Source organism: Panthera leo, chromosome A1, assembly GCF_018350215.1.
Source record: "Panthera leo isolate Ple1 chromosome A1, P.leo_Ple1_pat1.1, whole genome shotgun sequence".
Classification (NCBI taxonomy): Eukaryota; Metazoa; Chordata; class Mammalia; order Carnivora; family Felidae; genus Panthera; species Panthera leo.
Genome location: NC_056679.1, coordinates 18,799,450 through 18,821,968, shown reverse-complemented (window position 1 = coordinate 18,821,968; position 22,519 = coordinate 18,799,450). Strand labels below are relative to the sequence as shown.

General features: G+C 47.2%; 1 protein-coding gene across 4 annotated transcripts in view; it reads right to left on the bottom strand.

The window, feature by feature from the left end:
• Window positions 1–22,519, bottom strand: part of SLC25A15 (solute carrier family 25 member 15) — a 64,149-nt gene that overhangs the window by 31,122 nt on the left and 10,508 nt on the right. Inside the window, exons 1-2 of one of the 4 annotated variants that reach the window (XM_042906846.1) lie at window positions 5,727–5,828; window positions 2,705–2,829 (exon numbers count right to left, since the gene is read on the bottom strand). In XM_042906846.1, coding sequence (XP_042762780.1) covers window positions 2,705–2,759 — 55 coding nt within the window. In that variant the 5' untranslated portion in view covers window positions 2,760–2,829; window positions 5,727–5,828. The other 3 variants (XM_042906996.1, XM_042906927.1, XM_042907068.1) reach the window with 3 other exon arrangements.

The following is a 22,519-nucleotide window of genomic DNA, read 5'->3' as shown; positions in this document are numbered from 1 at the left end:
TAAAAGGAGACCAAGGTTACCCTTTAAGGCAATTTAACTTTTGAGCTCCACACTGCCTCATTTCAACATCATCCAATTACTTAACTATCTTCTCCAGACCCTCCCCCACCCTAGCTGCTTAGAGTTCTTGGTTCCTTCCTGGAATTTCTCCTATACTAGCTTCTGACAGGCAGTGACAGCTTCCCAGCACTTGACAGTAGATGAGCTGGACCCAAAACCTGCCAGATGGGAGAGGTCTGTTTCAGCGAAAAGGAGGGACACAGAGAAGAACACATGTATGCTACACCTAGATCACCTCAGACCACGATGGCCCGATGTCCTGGTCCAGAGAGCCGGGCGGCAAAGGCTCCAGACTAACCTCCACCCCCAGGAGTGCTGTTGGCCCATTACATAGTATTAAAACAAAGACAATAGGGCTGTCAAGGAACCAAGCATCCAAGGTCCTAGCACTGTCTTGACACCATCTAGCTGTGCAATCATGACCAAATCCACTGTCCCTCTCTGGGTCTCTTTTCTACATATACAGTGAGCGTTAGAACCAATGGTCTCTTCTAAAGGCCCTCTAGCTCCATCACTGGGAGACTGAGACCCCTCCAAAGTGGGGCTGTGGCCTCCTGCTGGCACTGCACGTACCTCCCAGCAGAGGGAGTTCCCAGATCACTAACAGGAGCCTCCTCTGCCAGCACTGCTGGCTTAGAGCACAGACCCCTGCAAAGAAGCCTGTTGTCCTCCAAAGGTAAATACAGGGCAGTCTACATCAGTGAGGGGTGACCCTGTGTTACCAGTGCAGGAAGAAATCCTACCTAGTCATCAGGATAATTAAATGCCATACACGTAAGGGCCCAAAACATGTTAATACTATGATTAAAAACAAAGCATGTCCACCAGCAAGTGCCTTACACGCTAGACTCCCAACAATACCCTTGCAACTTAGATCTTTAAAATGTACTGTCCTCTCTCTCTGACCCTCCCCCGTTCATGCTCTGTCTCTGTCTCAAAAATAAACTTTAAAAAAAATTTAAAAAAAAAGGGGGGGGTGGCGCCTGGGTGGCTCAGTCGGTTGAGCGTCCGACTTCAGCTCAGGTCACGATCTCACTGTCCATGAGTTCAAGCCCCACGTCGGGCTCTGTGCTGACTGCTCAGAGCCTGGAGCCTGTTTCAGATTCTGCGTCTCCCTCTCTCTCTGACCCTCCCCGTTCATGCTCTGTCTCTATCTCAAAAATAAATAAACTTTAAAGAAATTTTTTAAAAATGTACTGTAAATTATAAATGTGGCACCCAAACACCTGTCTACACAGAAAAGCCTTCATAGGAAAAAGAAAATCCTATCACAGCAGATTCTACATCTTTGATAGACTGACTGAGGGACATTTAATTCCAAAAGCTGAGAATTTTTCATGTGGTTAAATACCCTCCTATGACAGAGACAAAAACTGAGCCCAGAGCATTCACAGGACTGTTAAGAGGGTGCCAGAGGTAGGCAAATGGGTCCACTGTTCCCATGGTGCCTTCCCAATGTGGCACGGGGTGTGGCGTGGGGGATGGAACATGTGGTCAAGGGTTGCAGTCGGGTAAGGGACCGACCCAAAGGCACTCAGCAGCCAAGAGGCCAGTGGGGCAAAACCTAGGCAGCCCTTAGTTTCCCCTACTCCTGGACCAGGACCCTCCTGGGGTCTCTAACCTGGAAGCTGGTGCCTGCACTTACTAGTGTCTACAATGCACGGTCTATACCCTTCCTCGTTAGCCTACCTTGGTCGACCCTTGGTTCATCAGAACTGTGACTTTCTTCACAATTACGGGAATGACAGGATGACAGGTGGCAGCCCACTTGGTGTGTTGAGCCAGGAGGTCCCACTGGATAAGAGGACAATGGGCAACCCACCCCTCTTGGCCTCTCCACTCCCAGGAGCTGCGACCCATTAGAAGAATCAGTACAAGGGGCAAGGGTAAACCAGGGTTCTCATCTGGGAAATAGCATCCCAGCACTTCTCTGCCCCTAAAATAACACAGGAACCTAGAGAACCAAGTTACTACGCATGCACTTCCAATTACTGACCTCAGGCTGAGCAAAGGTAATCTTTCTAGAGAGTGGCTTGTGTGTTACAGGCACAGCCCAAGAGTACTTGTGCCCTATGGGGCTGCAGTCAACTCTGGGGCTCGGCCCCAGTCCAGCCCACCATTCCCTGGCAAATCCTAGGGCCTCTCCTTTCCTTTTAGGGCTGCAGAAACCATCAAATATCAGTCTCATTTACCAAAGACATTTCTAAAGGGTGTCCTCCTTCCTGTCGTTGGCAGTAATAAGGGCAGTAACTGGGATTTCCCTGGAGAGGTGGCACAGTGTGATCCGGGACTACAAGAGCTCTGCAGATTGATTGCCAGGCTTGGAGTAAAATCCCATATCACCTGCATATCCCAGCCGTGTGACAATGGACAAGTGACTTCAGCTTTGAGCTGTGAGGGTTTCTGGCTGTAAACTGAGGACATTCCCACTCTGCACCCTGACTCAAAGTTTTACCGTAAGGGAACTACTCTACCTTCGGCCGTTCTTGGAACACAGTATTACACATCCGTTAAATGGATCCACTCCAAGGCGAAAGCATGTTGCTTCTGGAGTGACAAAGGTAATCTTTTCTTCGCCCTTTCACCGGAGCTCACTCGTAGCAGGTACTTGAGGAATAGAGGATGAGGTTTCCCCTGGAATTACCTGCGGCCCCCGCTGTAAGGTCAATGGCAGCTTGGATGGCAGGACTGGACTTCATGTTCGCCCACTCCTCTGCTGGGCTCCGTAGAAAGCAACTCTCTGGAGCTTATGATGGGTGTCTCATATCCCTGAGAGGAGACAAGAGCTCTCCGTCAGTGGGGCCTCTGCAGCTCACCATCTACTGGGATCTCAACTTCTGGGAGCCAGGAGATCAGCTCTACATTTCTCCAAAGAAAGGCAGTCAAAAGTGTCAGTGCAGCTTAGAAATTGGCCTCCCCTTCTCCCCACCCACCACCTCCTCATAAAAAACTCACAAGTCAAAAAATGGAGTATCAATGCTATAGCCACTGGTGGCAGGAGGGGCATTTCAACCGACCTTTCTGAAAAGCCTACAAATTAATGCCAAATACTACAGACACCCAAGCCACATCGAACTAGTTTTTCAGAGCCCTAAGTGGAGCTATCAGTCCACTAGGGTCAGCTCTAAATTCAGACAGCAGCCTGTGTTGGGTCCCTAAAAGGAAGTCACGAAACGGTAGGTCTGTAAAGGAATGGATTAGGAGCACCGCAGGGTGACACATGCCTGGGTCTGAACGCCTGCTCTGCCACCTGCAGTGTGGCCCCTTGGGCCCCTAAAGCTAGGGGTCCCCACATATAAAAAGTGAGTAATAGAAGTATTATAATACAAAGGCAATCACAAATAGTGACATGGGACAGGTGTTCTTAGAGCTATGAAGCATAGCACCAAACATGATCATCATAGTCCCTTCCAGAGTTTCTCAACCATAAACGGATACACAAATCACCTGGGGACCTCGTGAAACTAGATTCTGATGAGATAGGTCTCATGTGGGACCAGAAACCTTACCAGTCATGACGAGCTGCCCCCAACCACATTTTGAAAAGTAACACCTGGTCAATTGTGTGCTCAATTTGCTTGATAAGAATCACTGGGGCACTTAATACTCAGTTACCCAGGCCTCTGTGCTAATGATCATGATTCAGCAGGCTTGTGCTAGATCCCAAGAAGTTTGGGAGGACTAGAGTTTACTCCTCTGCCTTTACACAAAAATCACCTATTGCAGAGGGAGGGACTTTATAAATAGGGATTAAAAAAAGGAAAGGTGGCTCATTGACTGAGTATTAAGATAACCAACTCAGCAACCAATTCTGTGTGGTTTTCAAACCATGTAAGTGACTTATCTGTGAATAACAAAGAACAATTTTTATTCATCACACTAAAGACCTTTGTGCTCATCAGGCCACCTCTCAGAGGGTGGTGGGCCAGCTGGATCATTAATGAAGGCCAATGTCAGCCTAAACTTCAGCAGAAAAGAATTTTATCCACTCACAAGTTTAGCCACTTGGAGCATGTTGCCAATGACCAGACACTAAGAATCTTGATTTCTTTACCAAAAACTGCAACCACAAAAGCACAGTACTGGACTTGAAAAAGCAACTAAGTTAGACAAGACATGGGTTTTGTGTTGACAGGACTGCAGAGGCAGGATCAATAACTAAAGCTTATGAAGTGGGAGGAGCCTGGCTGGCTCAGTCCGTGGAGCAGGGGACTCTTGATCTCAGGGTCTCGAGTTCAAGCCCCACATTAGGCATAGGGATTAGTTAAGAAAAAAAATAAAGCTGGTAAGGTGGTGGCCATCCGGTACCTCGAGAAGGATATCAGGGTCCTAATCCAATCTCCTCCTTTTCCAGATGGAAAACTGAGGCCAGTAAGCAAGGGCTTTTCCAAGGTTTTATAAGTAGTCAGTGGACTCAACTCAAGTCTTGCCTTTTGGGTCTGTGCTTACCAACCAGTATTTAATTCCACAGTATTCCAACCTGACCAAAAAGGAAAAAAATAAACACTGAACCCTGCGTTTTAGAGGAAAAATGGAAGCACATGGAGAAAAGAGTCACACAGGGCCCAACCAACGTGGCTTCTCAGAGTGGTCAATTATTTGGGTGTGGACATTTCTTAATTCACAAAGAAAGGCAGGCATAGACCGTACTGTGTCATCAGTGTGAATTCAACCCCTGCAGGTAAGCCAAACTTAAACACGTTGAATCCTACAAATAACGACTTCTAGATTAGGACACTAAACAGTGATGGGAACAGACCAACTCAGAACGCGTGGGCAACAGACTTAAATTATTGTGTAACTTAAGAAGGCTTCCAGAAGTCTTGAAGAGGACATACGGCTCGGCCCGAGGGAGGCAAGACTCATTCCTGAGCCTGTTGAAAAGCTGAATCCTTTCAGCGTCCCTTTACCCCTCCTGCAAAGGACACGCGAGCCCGACTCCAGGAGAGACAAACAACAGAGCCAAACAGGCCTTCTCTCGTTCCCTGGGGAAATTAATTTCTCGGTCGGGAGAATCCTCTGAGGTCGCGTTCTCCGCCAGGTAACTCCGCGCACTGAGGAAAGACTCCAGCCTCGGGCCAAAGCTGGCGCGAGAGGAGGCCGCCCGCCCGCCGGGTCACCAGAGCCGGGGCACCTGGCGCTGCGATGCCCACCCGTCCGGCCGCTGGGACGCCGGCCAGGCAGGCGCTCCTGCTCCGGGGCTCGGGGTCCTGGCGGGCACAGGGGCAGCTCAGGGAGACCGCTCCCAACTTTCTCTCCCCAGCTTCAGCGTTCGCTGACTCTGCCCCCAACAACCTGCAGGAGTCTCCCATTCATAAGCGCCTCCGTCCCCCACCCCAACCCCCACCCCGGGCTGGAGCACCGGCGGCGCGGCGCCCGGAGGCCTGATGACACTCGGAGGAAGCAAAGGGGGCAACGTTCCCAGCAGGTGAGCACCGCGGGGAGGAGGCCGCGGAGTCCGCGAGTCTCCGGCGAGCCCCGGCCGGCAGCTCCCGCGGGTCCCTGGGCACGTGTGCGGCGCGCCGGGCCGCGGACCCCTGAGCCCTGAGCCCTGCCCGGCTGCCGGGGAAGGTCACGCCGCCCGGGCGCGGAGGCCCGCCCGCGTCCCGCTCCCTCCTCCCCGCGGGCTCCCTGCAGCCCGGAGCGCCGGCCGGGGCTGCGCTCACCGCCGCGCCGGCTGGCCGCGTTGTGCTCGGGCTCCGCCGCTGGCTCCCGGCTCTGCCTCCGCGGCTCGGGGCGGCCGCTTAACACTCGCGGCGGCCGCAGGCCGGCCCTCCGCCCCGCCCTCCCGCGCGGGAGCACACGGGGCGGAGACCCCGCGGGCCCAGGAGCGCCCCGGCGGTGGCGGCGGCGGAGACGGCGGCGGCGGCGGGGGGCGGGGGAAGCGGAAGTCCGCGGCGGAGGCGGGCGCGCTCGGGCCGCGCAGCTCGCGGGTCCCCGGCGCCGGGAGCGCGGGAGCGGGCGGGCAGCGGTCTCCGAGTCCCGGTTGCCTTTCTTCTTCCAGGTTCCCGGGGCCCTCGTGAGAGGCAAGACCCCAGTTGGCCCTCGGGGCGGGGGCTGGGGGTGTCAGGAGTTAGGAGGACCCACTGAGTCTTTAGGCTGGGTTACCTTGGTGGGACTCAAGGCCTCGATTTTAAACTATAATTGAAAAATAAATAAATAAAAAAAAAACTATAATTGAGTACAAAAGTACTGGAAACTGTAGTGATAAAAACACATTCGTTTACTGCCATAAACACACACACACAGTTTTTCCCATTCTGCCTACCGCACGGAATTCCACTTTCACCAATGACATTGGAGAAAGTACACCCACCGATGAAAGCTAGCTGTCAGTCGGCCTCTCTGATCTTTTAGTTCTAATGAATTACAGGCTATTTCTATGGCTCTCCGACATTTTATGAAAAAGCACTATTCAAGGAATCTTTTATACTGGGAGTAAAGGAATTTTCTCTAGTGTCCTAAACCAAAGAGCGAACACCTGCTCCATTGGAAACAACTTGGTCTAGCGTTGCTTCCAGCTGCTGAGTGTAACTCGGTCATAGCCTTCCTATTCCTTTGGTTCGGTCTTCATGCATTTATTCTCATTTTCTACACTGTTTTCCTCCTTAAACCATGCTGTCTTTTTCTTTTACAATCTGTGTTTGCCCTGTTTGGATGTGGCATGTGGCTAATGCCAATGTAAGTTAAAGTGATGGGGGCAGGAGGCAGGGACTCAAATATTCCACGTGACTTGTGTTAGTGCTTAAGGCGAATGCAGGAGGGACTAGACCTTCCTGTGGTAGGTGGTGCCATGAAGGTACCAGACCCCTGATCAATGGGGGCACTCCTCAAAACAGCACAAATCTGACTTTTCACAGAATCAGCACTTTAGAAGTCAAACTTCTGAAACAGAATGCAATTATAGAAACAAGCCAGGGAGTTTGAAATACTTGTCCAAAGTGGCTTGTGACGTAACTGGTGGGAAGCAGACTAAGGAGCAGAACCTACAGTTAGAACACCCCATAGGACTAAGGGACTTTCAGTATCCCCTGGTCCAGTGGCTTTTGCAAACTAGAATGAGGTCCAAAGGAACCCTAATTAAGGGCAGATCCAGATCCACAGTTACAGATTGGAAAAAGCACTGAACCTGGAGCCAGCATACTTGGGTAAAAATCTGTATGACTTTTAATGAGCCATTTAACCTTTTCAAACCCCGGCCTTCCCGCGACAGCGTCACGGCCTCTGATCTCTGTGATCCTGGAGGAACAGTCCACCACATGGGCCACTGCTGCTTTGGGAGCCTGCTGGGGCAATCCACCGTGAGGGCCAGAGGCTTCTCCAGTTCACCGCATGCACCCTTGCTGAGCGCCCAGCCAGTCTCATGCTCTGTCCTGTCTCCCTTGAGCCCCTTCCTCTACTCTCACAAAGGCTATTCCAGGCTCTCCTCACTCCTGCTACATTTCTTCTCTCCCTCACCTCTCCTCAACAACCTTAGCTTCCATTTATTCCCGTGAATTTAAGAGAAACAACCAGGAAACATTTGTGCAACATTTTAACCCCTAATTTACGAAGTTACCTTTTTTGCACAAACTCTCATCCGATAGCCTCTGCCCTGTTGTCTTCCTTGCTGTATCCTGGTGCCTTACCCCGTGGCTGGCACCAATGATGCTCGTGAAGGAAAGTGAGGCTCAACACTTGCCCAAATTTATATAGGTACTAATGAAAGAGCTGGGACTCCACAAAGTTCTGTCCAATCTGAAGTTGATGTTCGTAACTGTGACCCTCCACAGTAATACCTCCCAGAAGGCTTCCTCTTAAAAGCCAGAGGGTTTCAGGAACCAGTTCTTTCTCCTGAAATAAGTCTCCCTGCATGATAGTGTATAAAATCACCTCCGCAGCTGAAAATCCCTCACAGGAGTGGCTCCTTCTGTTATCTTTGCTTTAGGAATAGAGGCACAATTACAAGGTGTTGAAAAGCTTAACAGCTCACAGAAGCTGAGAGAGAACTGATTGGAAAAAAATCACCTGCTTGGCATTAAATCATGAAAGTGACCGCGCGAACTTTGTTCTGAGGGTAATTCCCCAGGAATCCGATGGCCTCTTGAGAACAAGGACTTTAGATTCTTGCATCCCTGCTGTCAATATAGGTAGGTTCACCCAGTGGCATCTCAGATCTGGGTTCCAAACAACAAGCAAGTCGGTGCACTGACCCCTTTGCTCCGGTGGTTGTTTGCTGCGCTGGGGATTGTGTAATCCAGGGGCATTAGTGCAGCTGACAGTGTGCTGAGGGGGCAGGTGTAACGCAAGTCAGAGGTGAGGGGACAGAGTGGCTAACGTGGAGAAGGGAGACTTTGCTATTTCAACAGTATTTCACAATACACTAGTTAATGATACCAAAAGGAGAAATAATTTCATTATTTACAGCGTTTTGGCCCTAATACCATGTGGATGTGTTTGAACAAAGTGTTCATTGGAGTTGCAAATAATTCAAAAATGTAAATCATCTCTGATTCAAGGGTACTTTTAATTAATGAGAATGAAGAAAAAATGCTTTGGTTACACAACTCCCATTACACAAATCCCATTGAATACGGTTGGCTGCTGATGTAACATTTACTGAAGACTCTCTCAAATCTTTTTTGGAATCAAGTAGAGTTTGTATTTGCAAAAAAACATGGATTTGGATTTTTTCATCTATGTGGAATAAGAGGGTACTTTGTATCCCATGAAAGATTTTGTTAAGACAATATTTTAAGGGTGGGGGAATTTCTTTTGTCTTTTCCTTGACAGCTTTTAAGGGTATAAGAAAGAAAGAAAGAAAGAAAGAAAGAAAGAAAGAAAGAAAGAAAATCACCTGAGATGTATATTTCACGAGTCTTAGATTTGAATTTGTCACATAAATATTTTTAAAGGCGTAATTTATAATAGCAAAGACTTAGGATAAATGCCCATAAATGGATACGATTCAATGGATCATCAATAAGAGGAAATACTATGACATAATTTAAAAAATAATTTTCTTAAATCATATGTTTTAGGGTATATTTGGCCACAAGTAAAAGAACGCCCAACTACTATTAATATATTTATTTTGCATATAAAAAGAAATCTAGAAATAGGAAGTTCCAGAGTTGGTTAATTTAATGGCTCAAAAGTATCTCGGTCAGCTTCTCTGTGATTCTCTTGACTCATGATCACAAAGTGGCTGCCATAGCTCTATTACACCTTCACATGCAACACACAAGGGCAGGAAGGAAGCCTTCTCCATATCCTTTTTATCACACAAAAAATCCTTCCCGGAGTTCCCCTGTTAAGCTTCCCCTTGTATTAGCCCAGAACTGAGTCTCATGCTTGCCCAAACATAAACACTGGGAAGAGAATGGAGTTACCATATGGGTTTAGAACAGGGGTCAGCAAGCAAACTTCTGAAAAGGACCAACCAGCCGGTAAATATTTCAGTAAGTATTTTTGCAGGGCATGCAATCCCTGTCACATCTATTCAACTCTGCTGTTGTAAACAAAAGCAGCCACAGACATGGTAAAGAGGTAAGTAGGTTGTGTTCCAATAGAACTTTTTTAAAGTTTTTATTTTTCTTTTCCAGTTTTTATTTAAATTCTAGTTAACATACAGTGCAGTATTGGCTTCAGGAGCAGAATTTAGTGGTTCATCACTTACGTACAACATCCAGTGCTCATCACAACAAGTGACCTCCTAATACTCAGCAATTGCACCACTCTTTATTTACCCGAAGGATACAAAAAGAGAGATTCGAAGGGCTCCAGGCACCTTGGTGTTTATAGCGGCGCTATCAATAGGCAAACTATGGAAAGAGCCTAAATGTCCATCGACTGATGAATGGATAAAGAAGTGGTATATATATACAATGGAATATTACTCAGCCATCGAAAAGAATGAGATCTTGCCATTTGCGATGATGTGGATACAGCTAGAGTGTACCATGCTAAGCCAAATAAGTCAGAGAAGAACTTTATGAGCATTGAAATTTGAATTTCATGTAATTTTACCTGTCACAAAATATTATTTTATTTTGCTTCTTTTCAACTTTAAAACTTTAAAAAACATTTTGTATGGTTCAGGCCATACAAAAAGAAATGGCAGGCCAGATCTGGCTAGCAGGCTTTGGTTGGTCGACCCCTTTTTTTGACCAATGATGACTTAACCACTTGGGACTGTGTGAGAGGCCCACCTTGCCTGAAACATCATCGCTGCAGACCCAGGTGGGAAGGGGAGGGCAGATTTCTATTAGGTAATCAGGAATCTCCCCCAAAGCATAGTAAGCATATGGGGAACTGCTTAGGGATATAATAATTTTTAAAGAGCACACTGTATGTTCCCATGGGCTGCAATTGGACAGTCCCAACAATTTCCACCTGTTGAACCCCCCCCTGCTATTTACCAAGACCTGTACTAGACACAGGCACCTCAAAAGCCTTTTCATGATCCCTAGTTCTCCCAAACAAATCCGTTCACTGCTTCCTATCAGTAACAAATGTTCATTTAGCACTGATTGGCTCTGTGTCAACCCACACTAAGTGCTGGAAATACAGAAATTAAAGAGACAATTGCTAGCCTCAGAGAAACCTCCATCCAAGGAGAGGAGGAAGGAACACAGAATTTGGGGGGGATATGCAGCGAGAGGGGTGTGGGTAGCACGGCATCCCAGAGAAGGGAATAAATGATGGAAAAGAGGGTTTCAGGGGAGGCCCCCAGGGGCTCCCCATGTCAGGGTGGGTTTTGAAAGACAAATGGCCCCTTAGGAGGAAAGCCTGTTGATATGTCACTCAGAACTCTTAGTTGCCATCAACAGAAGCCAGCTCTGGAGCACAGGAACAATTTATTAAAAGGATACTGGGTGGGGGCACCTGGGTGAGCATGGGACTTTGGCTCAGGTCATGATCTCACAGTTGGGTGAGTTTGAGCCCCACATTGGGCTCTCTGCTGTCAGCGTACTTCGGATCCTGTCTCCCTCTCTCTCTGCCCTTCCCCCACTTGCACACGTATGCACATGTACTCTCTCTCAAAAAAAAAAAAAAAGACAAAAACGAAAAAAAAGGATGCTGGGTGACTTTCACCATCTCTGGATGAGAAGATGGAGTACCCTGAAGAACTTCTTGAAACAAATCCCAGAACAAACCGCAGAAGTGTTCCATCGTGGAAACCGCGGTGCACCTCCTTCAGAGCTTCTAGATGTTGTAGTCTGTACCACTGTCCCTTTTGTGCCAGGGCCTCTGCGTGGGAACTATTGCTGGGCACCTTTGCCGCCAGTTTTGCCTGACAGGTCACTGCCACACCATGTCCATCACCTTGCCTAGCTCATTTCCAAATTGATAAATCACGTAGATACAGCTGATGGGTGGAACCTGAGTCACGTGCCTGTACCCAGACCTGCAAAGGGGGCTGGGAACGTGAGACTTCTGGCTTGTCTTGAAGAGGAAGGAGTCACTTGGCAGGAAACTCCCTGAATGTAGACAGGGCTTTAAAACAATGCCAAGCAAATGAGAAAGAATGAAATCCTGCCATTTGCAGCAACGTGGATGGAACTGGAGGGTATTATGCTGAGTGAAATGAGTCAGAGAAGGGCAGATATCGTATGTTTTCACTCATGCGGATCTTGAGAAACTTAACAGAAGACCATGGGGGGAAGGGAAGGGGAAAAAAATAGTTGCAAACAAGAGAGGAAGAGAGGCAAACCATAAGAGACTCTTAAATACAGAGAACCAACTGAGGGTGGATGGGGGGGCCTGGGGCACAGGGGAATATGGGTGATGGGCATTGAGGAGGACACTTGTTGGGATGAGCACTGGGTGTTGTCTGTAAGCAATGAATCATGGGAATCTACTCCCAAAGCCAAGAGCACACTGTACCCACTGCATGTTAGCCAATTTGACAATAAATTATATTAAAAAATAAAAATAAATAAAACAATGCCAAGCAGCCAGAGAACATGACACATGTCCACTTCAGACAGGCTGAGCATTCCCATCAGAGGTGTTACAAAACGAAATTCAACCAAGTGAATCTGAAGACCTAATTGGCTTTAAGTAATTCACGAATCAGGCAGCATTCCATCTGGCAAGTAGAGGAGAGTTCCGAGGAATTGTGCAAAATGGAAGGTTTCTATAGGAAGAAAGGTGTCGCAAGAAGTTACTTGCAAAAGAAAAGAAAGGATTGTTTCAGCCCAGGTAATCTTCTTCTATGGGGAAATGGAACAGTAGGGTTTAACATGGAGACATCACCTTGCTAGTGCTGATTTCATATTGCTAGTCAAATTTCATATTGACTGTTGAAAGGTCACATTCCTGGGATAAGCTGAGACTGTGATTAAGTCTCAGTTTGCTGTCCTGGGGGGCAAATGATTCCAGTTGGGGCTTGTTGGATGTGTGTGTGTGTGTGTGTGTGTTTAACAGAGGAGACTGCGTGTCCAAAGGCAGCAAAGCAGGAAGCAACACAACTCATTTGGAGAATTGCAGCAGTCTGGCTCTGAGAGGTGCTGGAAGATTCAGCCGGATGGGTGGGAGGAGCCACCTGCTGAGCCCTGAGGGCCCCTGTAGTGGAATCTACTTAGTGTCCCCTGCTAAGGCACGAGAACTGTAACTTATTCCTCACTTGGCCTGGGCTTTGCCCATGGTGGGTTTTAAGGCACTCTCGTCAAAATGAATCGTTGCAGGGGCGCCTGGGTGGCTCAGTCGGTTAAGCGTCCGACTTCGACTCAGGTCACGATCTCGTGGTATGTGAGTTTGAGCCCCGCGTCGGGCTCTGTGCTGACTGCTCAGAGCCTGGAGCCTGTTTCAGATTCTGTGTCTCCCTCTCTCTCTGACCCTCCCCCGTTCATGCTCTGTCTCTCTCTGTCTCAAAAATAAATAAACGTTAAAAAAATTTTTTTTAAAAAATGAATCGTTGCAATAAATTTGTTGGATTGCATCACTGTCATACAATTTACCACGATGAACATTGTAAGTGTCTGGGATCTTCTTTCCCCACAAATGGGCCTATCTGCAATGGATACTTTTCTATAGGCTAATTTGTTTTAGACATGGGAAGTATGTAGTTACTAACTCTTAGAGGCACCTACACATTCTTCACTGATACTTTCATTTAGATGTCAGATCATAACCATTTTTGAAAATAGTAAGAATAAAATATGGCTTGAGAGCCAGAACGAACAATAATCTTTTTTTAATGTTTACTTTTGAGAAAAAGAGAGAGAGTGAGTGGGAGAATGCCAAGCAGGTTCTGTGCTGTCAGCAAAGAGCCCAACGTGGGGCTCGATCTCCCAGTTAGAAGATCATGACCTGAGCGGAAGTCAGGAGTCGGATGCTTAACCGACTGAACCACCCAGGTGCCCCTTAAAAAAGGAAAGCTTTAGGAGCACCTGGGTGGTTTAGTGCGGAGCCAGCTTGGGATTCTCTCTGCCTTTCTCTCTCTCTGTCTCAAAAACAAGTAAATAAACTTTTTTTAAAAAGAAGTCTTTATATTATAGTGCCAGGGATGTTGTATCAACTGATCACTTAATATATTGTTACAAATTACACTTGTGATTTAACATCAGGAAGAGTAAGAGAAGGCTGATTCCTCTTGTCCTAAACTGGTGCTAAGACTCTAAGAAGAGGTGCTAAGCCTCATGCCTTCTAGACAGAGCCATGATGAGTGAATAGCACCGCCTCCTCGTAGGGTTGACCGAGAGGTGGCACGACCCACTGCCTTCTCACACATCAGCCCAGCTGTCCTTGTCCAGGCTCCACTGTCACAGTCTGAACCAGGGGAGAAATGGATTGGGTGGCAGGGACATGTTTGTCATTAGTCCTAGACAAACTGAGAGGTGCAGGGAGAGTGCAGGGTGCTTGTCAAGATGCCTGTCCTTCCCCTCACAAAATCATGTGGGTCGCCAAAAGATTGCAGGGAGGGGTGGGAGGAATAGATTGAGAAGTGCAAACTTCCAGTTATCAGATCAATAAGCCACAGAGATGAAAAGTACAGCATAGGGAATAGAGTCAATAATGTTGTAATAACGTTGTATGGTGACGGTGACAACACTTGAGTGTTGTGTGAGGCATAGCATTGTCAAATCACTATGCTGTACCTCTGAAACTAGTATAACACCGTATGTCAACTACACTTCAATAGTAATTTTTTTAAGTTGTTTTAAGTTTATTTATTTATTTTGAGAGATGGAGTGCACAAGCAGGGGAGGAAGGGGAGAGAGAGAATCCCGAGCAGGTTCTGCACTGTCAACGCAGAGCCCGATGCAGGGCTCAAACTCATGAACCATGAGATCATGACCTGAGCCTAAATCAAGAGTCAGACGCTTAAACAACTGAGCCAGCCAGTTAGTTTGAAGGGAATCGGGGCACCTGGGTGGCTCAATTGGCTAAGCATCCAACGCTTGCTTTCTGCTCAGGTCTTGATCTCATGGTTTGTGAGATCAAGCCCTGGGTCAGGCACTATGCTGATAGTGCAGAGCCTGCTTGGGATTCCCTGTCTCCCTCTTTCTCCCTGCCCCTCTCCTATGCTCTCTCATCTCTCACTCTCTCTAAATAGATAGATAGATAGACAGATAGATTTAAAAAACAGTAAATAACATTTTAAAAAATGGAAGGGAATATATTTAGTTCTCTCCCCAGCTGGTGGCTTGTAAACCGTCAAGTCTGTACCCTCCATGGTGCAGTTACTGTCCAAGCAGAGGTGAGCATGATGAGGGAGTCTCGGAAGGGCTTGCCGTGTGTCCTCGGGCAGCAGGAGTGTACAAGTCTCACAGACATAAGGACTGATGCCTATTTCTCATAGATTTCTGAAGGTAGGGAGGCTTGGCCAGCTGGTTTGCAGGGATAGTGGCCTGGTGAAGGACATCGGGGCTCTCAGCCATTCCCCTGGCCGCATATGAAGGAGAATATGGTTACAGGAAGGCTGCCCAGGGAGCCAAAGGAGGTAATACATCACCTGAAGGAGGCGTTGGGGGTAGGCTAATGGCAGCAGAAGGGAAGTATGGCCGCCCTTGTCTGAGGGGGTGCTCCACCATGGAGGGGGCCAGACAAAACCTGCACACTATCCCCTAGAGAACCCCACCCCACTTTCCCTGAAGGGCCCTCACCCGGGCAGAGATCAGCAGCATCAGCTGGACCCAGAGCAAGGCCAGTTCAAAAGACAAGCCTGCCTTTTCTGTCGCCTTCCTGCCTCATCTTTGGGGAGCTGAACTCTGAAGAGGAAGGGGAGGAGAGAAGGAGAGAAATTGTAGCTGAAATTGGATCACACCTAATTATCCTAACCAAAGGATCAGAAAGTTCTAAGACTGATGTGACCACTCTGCTTTAAAATGCAAGCCAGCTCCTCCATACTGCACTGTATATGCTTATTTATTATGTCTCTTGTTCACTGTCTTTCTCTTTCCCTCTCACCTCTACCCTCACCCCAAAATGTAAACTCGGCAAGATCAAGGATCTTTGCTTTTAACTGATTTCTCTAGCATCTAGAATGATACTGTCCCTTTCGGCACCCTGTCACTACATGTGGCTACTTAACTTGAACTCACAATGAAATAAAGTAAATTCATGGCCTCAGTCGCACCCGCCACATTGAAGTACTTAATACCCACATGTGCCTAGTGGCCTCTATATTGGGCAAGATAGATAAGGAACATTTCAATATCACTGACAGTTTTATTGAACATTGCTGGTCTAGAACAATAGCCGGCATGCTGTGGCACTCGATAAATATTTGTAGAATGAGTAATTGAATGAATGGCTGAGTTGTTTTTAAGACAAGATAGTCTAAGAGTCTAGAGGCAAATTGCTCTATTATCAGTAGTGTATACACTCGGGTAAATCATTTCATCTTTCTGTGCACCCATCACTAGACACTTTGTCATTTGTAAACATTTAAAAAGTGCTTTTAGGGGCACCTGGGTGGCTCAGCTGGTGAAGCATCTGACTTCGGCTCAGGTCATGACCTCAGAGATTGTGGGTTCCAGGCCCACCCCAGCTCCATGCTGGTGGTGTGGAGCCTGCTTGGGATTCTCTCTCTCTTCCCCTCCCCCACTCATATGTGCGTGGGCTCTCCTTCTCGCTCAAAATAAATAAATAAACTTTAAAGAAGAAGGAGAGGGAGAGGGAGGAGGAGGAGGGCGAGGAGGAGGAGAAAGAAGGAAGAGGAGGACGATGAGGACAAGGAGGAGGAGAAAAAGATGCCTGGGTTCGATTTTTTTTTAAATTTAATTTAAAAAGCGAAAATAAAAAGTGCTTTTAGAAAATTGTTCTGGGAAAACAGATACAACCACTGAAAGGATAAATAAAGGGATGTACCCATTCTTTGGAAGGCCCAGTATATTTGAGGCAACATAGCCTAGAGATTATTGGAGGCTCTGGAGTCAGATGGCATGAGGGGAAAATCCCAGCATCTATTTTACCAGCTGGATGATTAGAATAAACCTTCTGGGGTGAGAATGAGGGAGAGATATGGTTCTACCACTGATGCTCTGTGTACTACCCCATCCCCACTATCCCCAATGCCCATGTGATCTCACCAATGAAGACTTCCACGTGTCACGTTCTAACCCTCTCTTTTAAAAAAATTTTTTTAACATTTATTTATTTTTGAGAGACAAAGGGAGACAGAATGTGAGTGGGGGAGGGGCAGAGAGAGAAAGGGAGACACAGAATCCGAAGCAGGCTCCAGGCCCTGAGCTGTCAGCGCAGAGCCCGACGTGGGGCTCGAACTCACGAATCATGAGATCATGGCCTAAGCTGAAGTCAGACGCTCAACCAACTGAGCCACCCAGGCGCCCCTAACCCTCTCTTTATAATAGGATTCTTTCCCTGCCATGTAAACATGGCATTCAGCCAATCCCCAAATGAATAACCATCATTCAAAGCATTTAGCCAACATCTCTGTTCCAAGCTTTGTGCTAAGCACTGAAAATTTAGAGGCAAAGAGGGAAGCTTCATCTCCCAAATAGCTGGGACTGCAGCGAGGGAAGGCTGAGTGTTGTAGAGGCATGTTCAGAATGCCAGGGAACAACAGGGAAAGGGCACATAACCAAGCCCAGGGAACCAGGAAGGCCATATTTGGAGGAGGTAATGGCTGAGTCTTAAAGTATGAGAAGGAGTTATGAGTAGGAGTTTCAAAGGAAGGAACAAACCATACAATTATAAGAAGAGAAAGGAGAAAGAGCATGGCAGTCTAGGAGCCCCAGTGGTTCAGTGCAGAATAGGAGGTGAGGGTAACAGAAGAGGCTAGCAAGGAGCAGGGCTGATCTCCGAGGGTCCCATACGCCCTGCTAAGCGTGTTGAGTTTATTCAGAGGGTGGTAGAGGGAGCCAGTGAATAGACATTCTTTGTGATGTAAATGTGGACGGTGTAGAGCAGAGAGGAGGTTGAAGGCATGGACTATGGAGCCAGACTGTTCTGTCCTTGAAGACTGGCTCTCATTCGACGTCTTTGTGATGGTGGACAGCTTCTTTAAGCCCCAAATTCCTCATCTTGCAAAAGGGGAGAACAATCCTAGCTGTGTAGTGGAATTTTGTGAAGGTAAGATGAGGCAAAAAATATAAAGCACTTGCTACAGTGCCCGACACATAGTAAGTGGTCAGTAAGTGCTAACAATTATTATAGGTCGTTGGTTTCTTAGGTTTCTTGTTTGCCTTATTTTTTTAATGTTTGTTTATTTAGAGAGAGTGCAAGTTAGGGCACGCACAAGCAAGGGGAGAGGCAGAGGGAGACGGAGGGAATCCCAGACTCTGTGCTGTCAGCACAGAATCTGGTCCGGGGCTCAAACTCATGAACTGTGGGATCATGACCTGAGCCAAAATCAACAGACACTTAACCGAGGTGTCCCTGTCTTATTTTTATAGTTAAATACTAACTGAATGAATTAAATTTGCCACAATGATAGGAATTTAAAATGTTGTCCGTGTACCCTAATAAAAATCTAAACATTTTATTCCTTCAACCCATATTGATTGACCATGAATGACGTGCTAGGCAGTTTTAGACTCTAAGAATAAATCGCTGAACAAGGCGGCCCAGGGTCTCTGCTGTCAGCTTATATTCTAGTGAGGGAGGCTGACAATAAATAAGTAAACAAAAGGGTTACAAGATGTGTACACTCCAAGAGGCAGGGCTTCTCTGTTTGGCCCTGATGGAGCCCCACCGCATGAGGCAGAGCCTACTGTAGGCACTCAGTGAATGTGTCGAGTGGACGAAAAGAGATCGTTTCAGAAGGTGATGAGCACTAGGAAGGCAGTGAAACCGGGCAACGTGATGGAGTGGGAACATGCTGGAGTGGGAAGACTGGCTTCAGTCGATGCGGCGCTACTGACAAGGTGGCTGTTGAGTGAAGTTGGAAAGAGGTGAAGGAGGCAATCATGGGACAACCTTCGAGAAGAATGTTCCAGGTAAAAGGATATTCCGTGCCAAAGCTAAACATCCTAGAGCAAAGCTGTGTTGTGCCTGTGAAGAACAGGCCCAAGTTGCTGGCATGCAGCGAGTGAGGGGAGGAGAGAGTTGGGGCAGGAGGTGGGAGCCATAGGCAAGAGCTGGGCATTCAGGGCACTTAGACCCATTTCCTTGCCCTGCACAGAATCGCCTGGGAAGCTTTTCTATTCCTCCGCTCGAAATGTCTACAGAGCGCATTACTGTGTTTGTCAGCTGCCCTCGCTCTTGTCCAATAGAATTATCTTTCCAGGCTGGGGACGTGGAGACAGACTGGATTCCTCTCTCCTGCTATTGGCAGGCCTCTGCGTTGGCGCTTGACCTGCTCAGTGTTCCGGGCTGTGTTAGGTTTATTTGTCAGACTGATGTGACAATGAAGGGAAATCTTACCCTCTGGGGGAAAAATAGTCAAAGTGCAATGGGAAGCCAGTTCAGGATTTGAAACAGGTGAAAAAGGTGGTCTGAATTAAGTTATTAATGATCGCTTTGGTGGCTGGGTAGGGAAGAAATTGCGGGAGAGTGAGAGTGACAGGAAGGGGGCCCGTTAGGTGACTTAAAATGGTCAAAGCCCAGGACGATGGTGGCTTGGACTGGGGGCCTAGAGCGGGAGGTGGAGGCAGGGGGGAACCCCCAGATCAGATGCCAATCAGTTGTAGTCTTGGGTGGGGATGTACATTCACACACCACACACCATACCACACATAACACCACATACCAAATACAGATGCACACCAACACACACAGACCACACACTCACATACACCCCTCCCCAATACCACACACCACACAAATACACCTCCACACACACAGCACCACATACACACCCACACCCACACCAGGGCATAAATGTTTTATGTAGCATGAGATTATTTCTGCCTCCAGAGGGCACTTGAGCCTTACAAATACAACCCAAGGGCAGAGAGGCCCTTTCCCTAGGACATAATTTGAGAGGGCCAGGAAAGCAAAAACAAAGGCCATCTCATCTGGAGCTACAGTCTTTGTTTATTGGGATGTAAAAGCTCTTTTAAAAATTAAATTTCCTTGCAACGGCTTTATAATAAACCGCAATTTGGGCTTTCATCCGTTGGTGTAAGTTAGTCGAATTATATAGCTGTCCTTCTGGGGCATAAATGAGAGAGAGGCAGTTTGACAGGTAGGTGAGGAGAGAAGAAGCCTAATTTTGAGAGGTGTAGCCAGAGGGCCAGGTCTGGGTGAAGCCCAGAGCAGGGAGGCTCTGAGGAACGGAAGGCAGCATAGACACAGCCCCAGGGACAGAATGAAAAGGCAAGGGGTTGGGGGGGGCACCTGGGTGGCTCAGTCGGTCAAGCATCCGACTTCGGCTCAGGTCATGATCTCAGGGCTTGTGAGTTCGAGCCCCAGGTCGGGCTCTGAGCTGACAGCTTGGAGCCTGGAGCCTGCTTCGGGATTCTGGGTCTCCTTCCATCTCCGCCCCTCCCCCACTTGTCTCTCTCTGTCTATCAAAAATAAATACATGTATATATATATAAAAAAGAAAAGGCAAGGGGTGGGAGTGGGGCAACCAAGGAATTTTCAGATGCTTCAGAATTTGGGCTGAGGACAGTTCTGCCTGGAAACATTTCTGTCGTCTCCAGAAATTATTTGCTAAGCACCGTTTCATCGTGTTTCTATGTCTTATGCCGTACAATCCATGTTAGAATGACATGATCCTGCTCTTTGATAAACTTAAGATCGAAAGCAATTTTACACATAAATCTACTGAGAATGAATCACTTTACATAGAGAGGGAAAAGCAAAGCATCTAGACAGTCTGAGCCGAAGGGCACAAAACCACTTCCTCTTCTGTCCCGTTTCCCATACGTGTCCTGCTGCAGGTGCCTCCCTGCCCCCCCCACCCCCACCTTACACTGTCCTTCAGCTTTGGGCACTAAAGACCTAGTGAAGAGGCGACCGTGACCCAGGAGCTCCTCCACCTGGGCCCCCACAGCCCCCCCCCCCCCCCCCCCGCGACTGTGCAGCTTTGAACGTAATGCCTTGTAAATACCGTTGCACTATCTGTTAACCTATCTGTGAGTCTGACCAGGTCACCAGCCCCTGGACGCATGGATGAAGTCTTACTCACCTTTGTATTCTTTTTTTTTTTTTTTAATTTTTTTTTTCAACGTTTTTTATTTATTTTTGGGACAGAGAGAGACAAAGCATGAACGGGGGAGGGGCAGAGAGAGAGGGAGACACAGAATCGGAAACAGGCTCCAGGCTCCGAGCCATCAGCCCAGAGCCTGACGCAGGGCTCGAACTCACGGACCGCGAGATCGTGACCTGGCTGAAGTCGGATGCTTAACCGACTGCGCCACCCAGGCGCCCCATCTTACTCACCTTTGTATTCTAAGACCAAAACTTGATTTTCACATAGTTAAGTATTACATATTTATACTAATACCATACATCTACATTTATTTTATATAAACACATACATTCATCTATTTTAGGCTGTGTTTGATACTGTTATTTGACTAGGTTTATAGCCTAGATTAGCTGGAAATACACTTATATAGTAGGGAGAGATAAACATTCCTATTGAGGAAGGTGTGGTAACAAAAGAGCTCTTCCGCCATCTATGAAAAAAGAAGGGAACTATTACATCTGACATTCTGCCATACACACCCGCCCACCCTGCACCCAAATCGGGAAACGTCGTGACAAGCTACGCCCCAAATGAGCTAGGCTCATTTCTCCTCTGAACTTTCAGCCAGTACATCGTCTTGGCAAAGGTGTTCATAATAATTTGCTACTTTTGCTGGTGGGATCACAAGTAAGTTGAAATGACTAGCTAAAAATGCTGGATAAGTGGATTTATTCTGCAGGCATACTTCACAAGGAACAGTCCTAATGTACCAACCAATACCACGGCCAGCCTGGCTGGTTGGGAGTTCCAAATATTGATTGACTCTTCCTGGACTCCTTCTTACATGGTGCCATCCCTCTGCTGTGGCACATAATTACCTTGCGTTGGATAATCCTGATGTCACTCAGAAAATTAAATGAGACCTATAGATTGTTTGGTGCTCAGTGATGGCATTTAGTGTTGTTATTATCACCAGTTACCATATTGCAGATACATATGGTACCTCCTAGTTTTGTTGGAAAAAGGCTTATGCACTCTTTTACACTGAAGCATTGCACGTAAAATAACCCTCTTTTATTGATAGATGGAATCATAAATTCTGGATATTTAGTAACATCTACCAACGCTGAAGATAAAATATAAAATCTATCGCTAAAAAATAAATACATTGGTATCAGCAAACACTGGTATAAAATGGACAACAAAGCAACATATTTATTGGAAAACGAATCCCATATACAGGTAATGCTAGTGACTGAAAAGTAATTCACAATATAAATGAAACTTGAGGGGCACCTCGGTGGCTCAGTTGGTTGAGCGTCCGACTTTGGCTCAGGTCATGATCTCATGTTTCGTGAGTTCGAGGCCCACGTCTGGCTCTGTGCTGACAGCTCAGAGCCTGGACCCTGCTTTAGGTTCTGTGTCTTCCTCTCTGTCCGCCCCTCCCCTCCTCGCACTCTGTCTCTCTCTCAAAAATGAATAAACATTAACACCTTTTTAAAATAAATAAATGAAACTTGATTGCATATGAAGTGTATACAGACAGAGCAAGTGTGATGGACAATGGAATAAAGCTAGCAGCAAACACTTTGATGAAGGCACAGGCAAGCAGCCACAGAAGCTGTGCCCTGACGTTTGTGTTTCCCTGTCCCGCCGGAGACAAGTGGCTTCTCTATTTGCCCTGTTGTGGTCCACCAGCATGAACAGATCTGTAGCAAACAGCAGACTGGCAGAGTATTTCTAAGTTTTTCAACGATGTATTATTTACTTAGATCTAAGGTGCTCCTTAGAATTAGCACAGTAGTTAAATAATGTATGAAATGAATCTGGGGTACATTCGATAGCGTGGGAAGTAAGTGCATTATGATGGGGTGAAATCGCCTTTACCATGAAGCTGACCTGCTATTTAAATATCTTTGCTGCTATTTT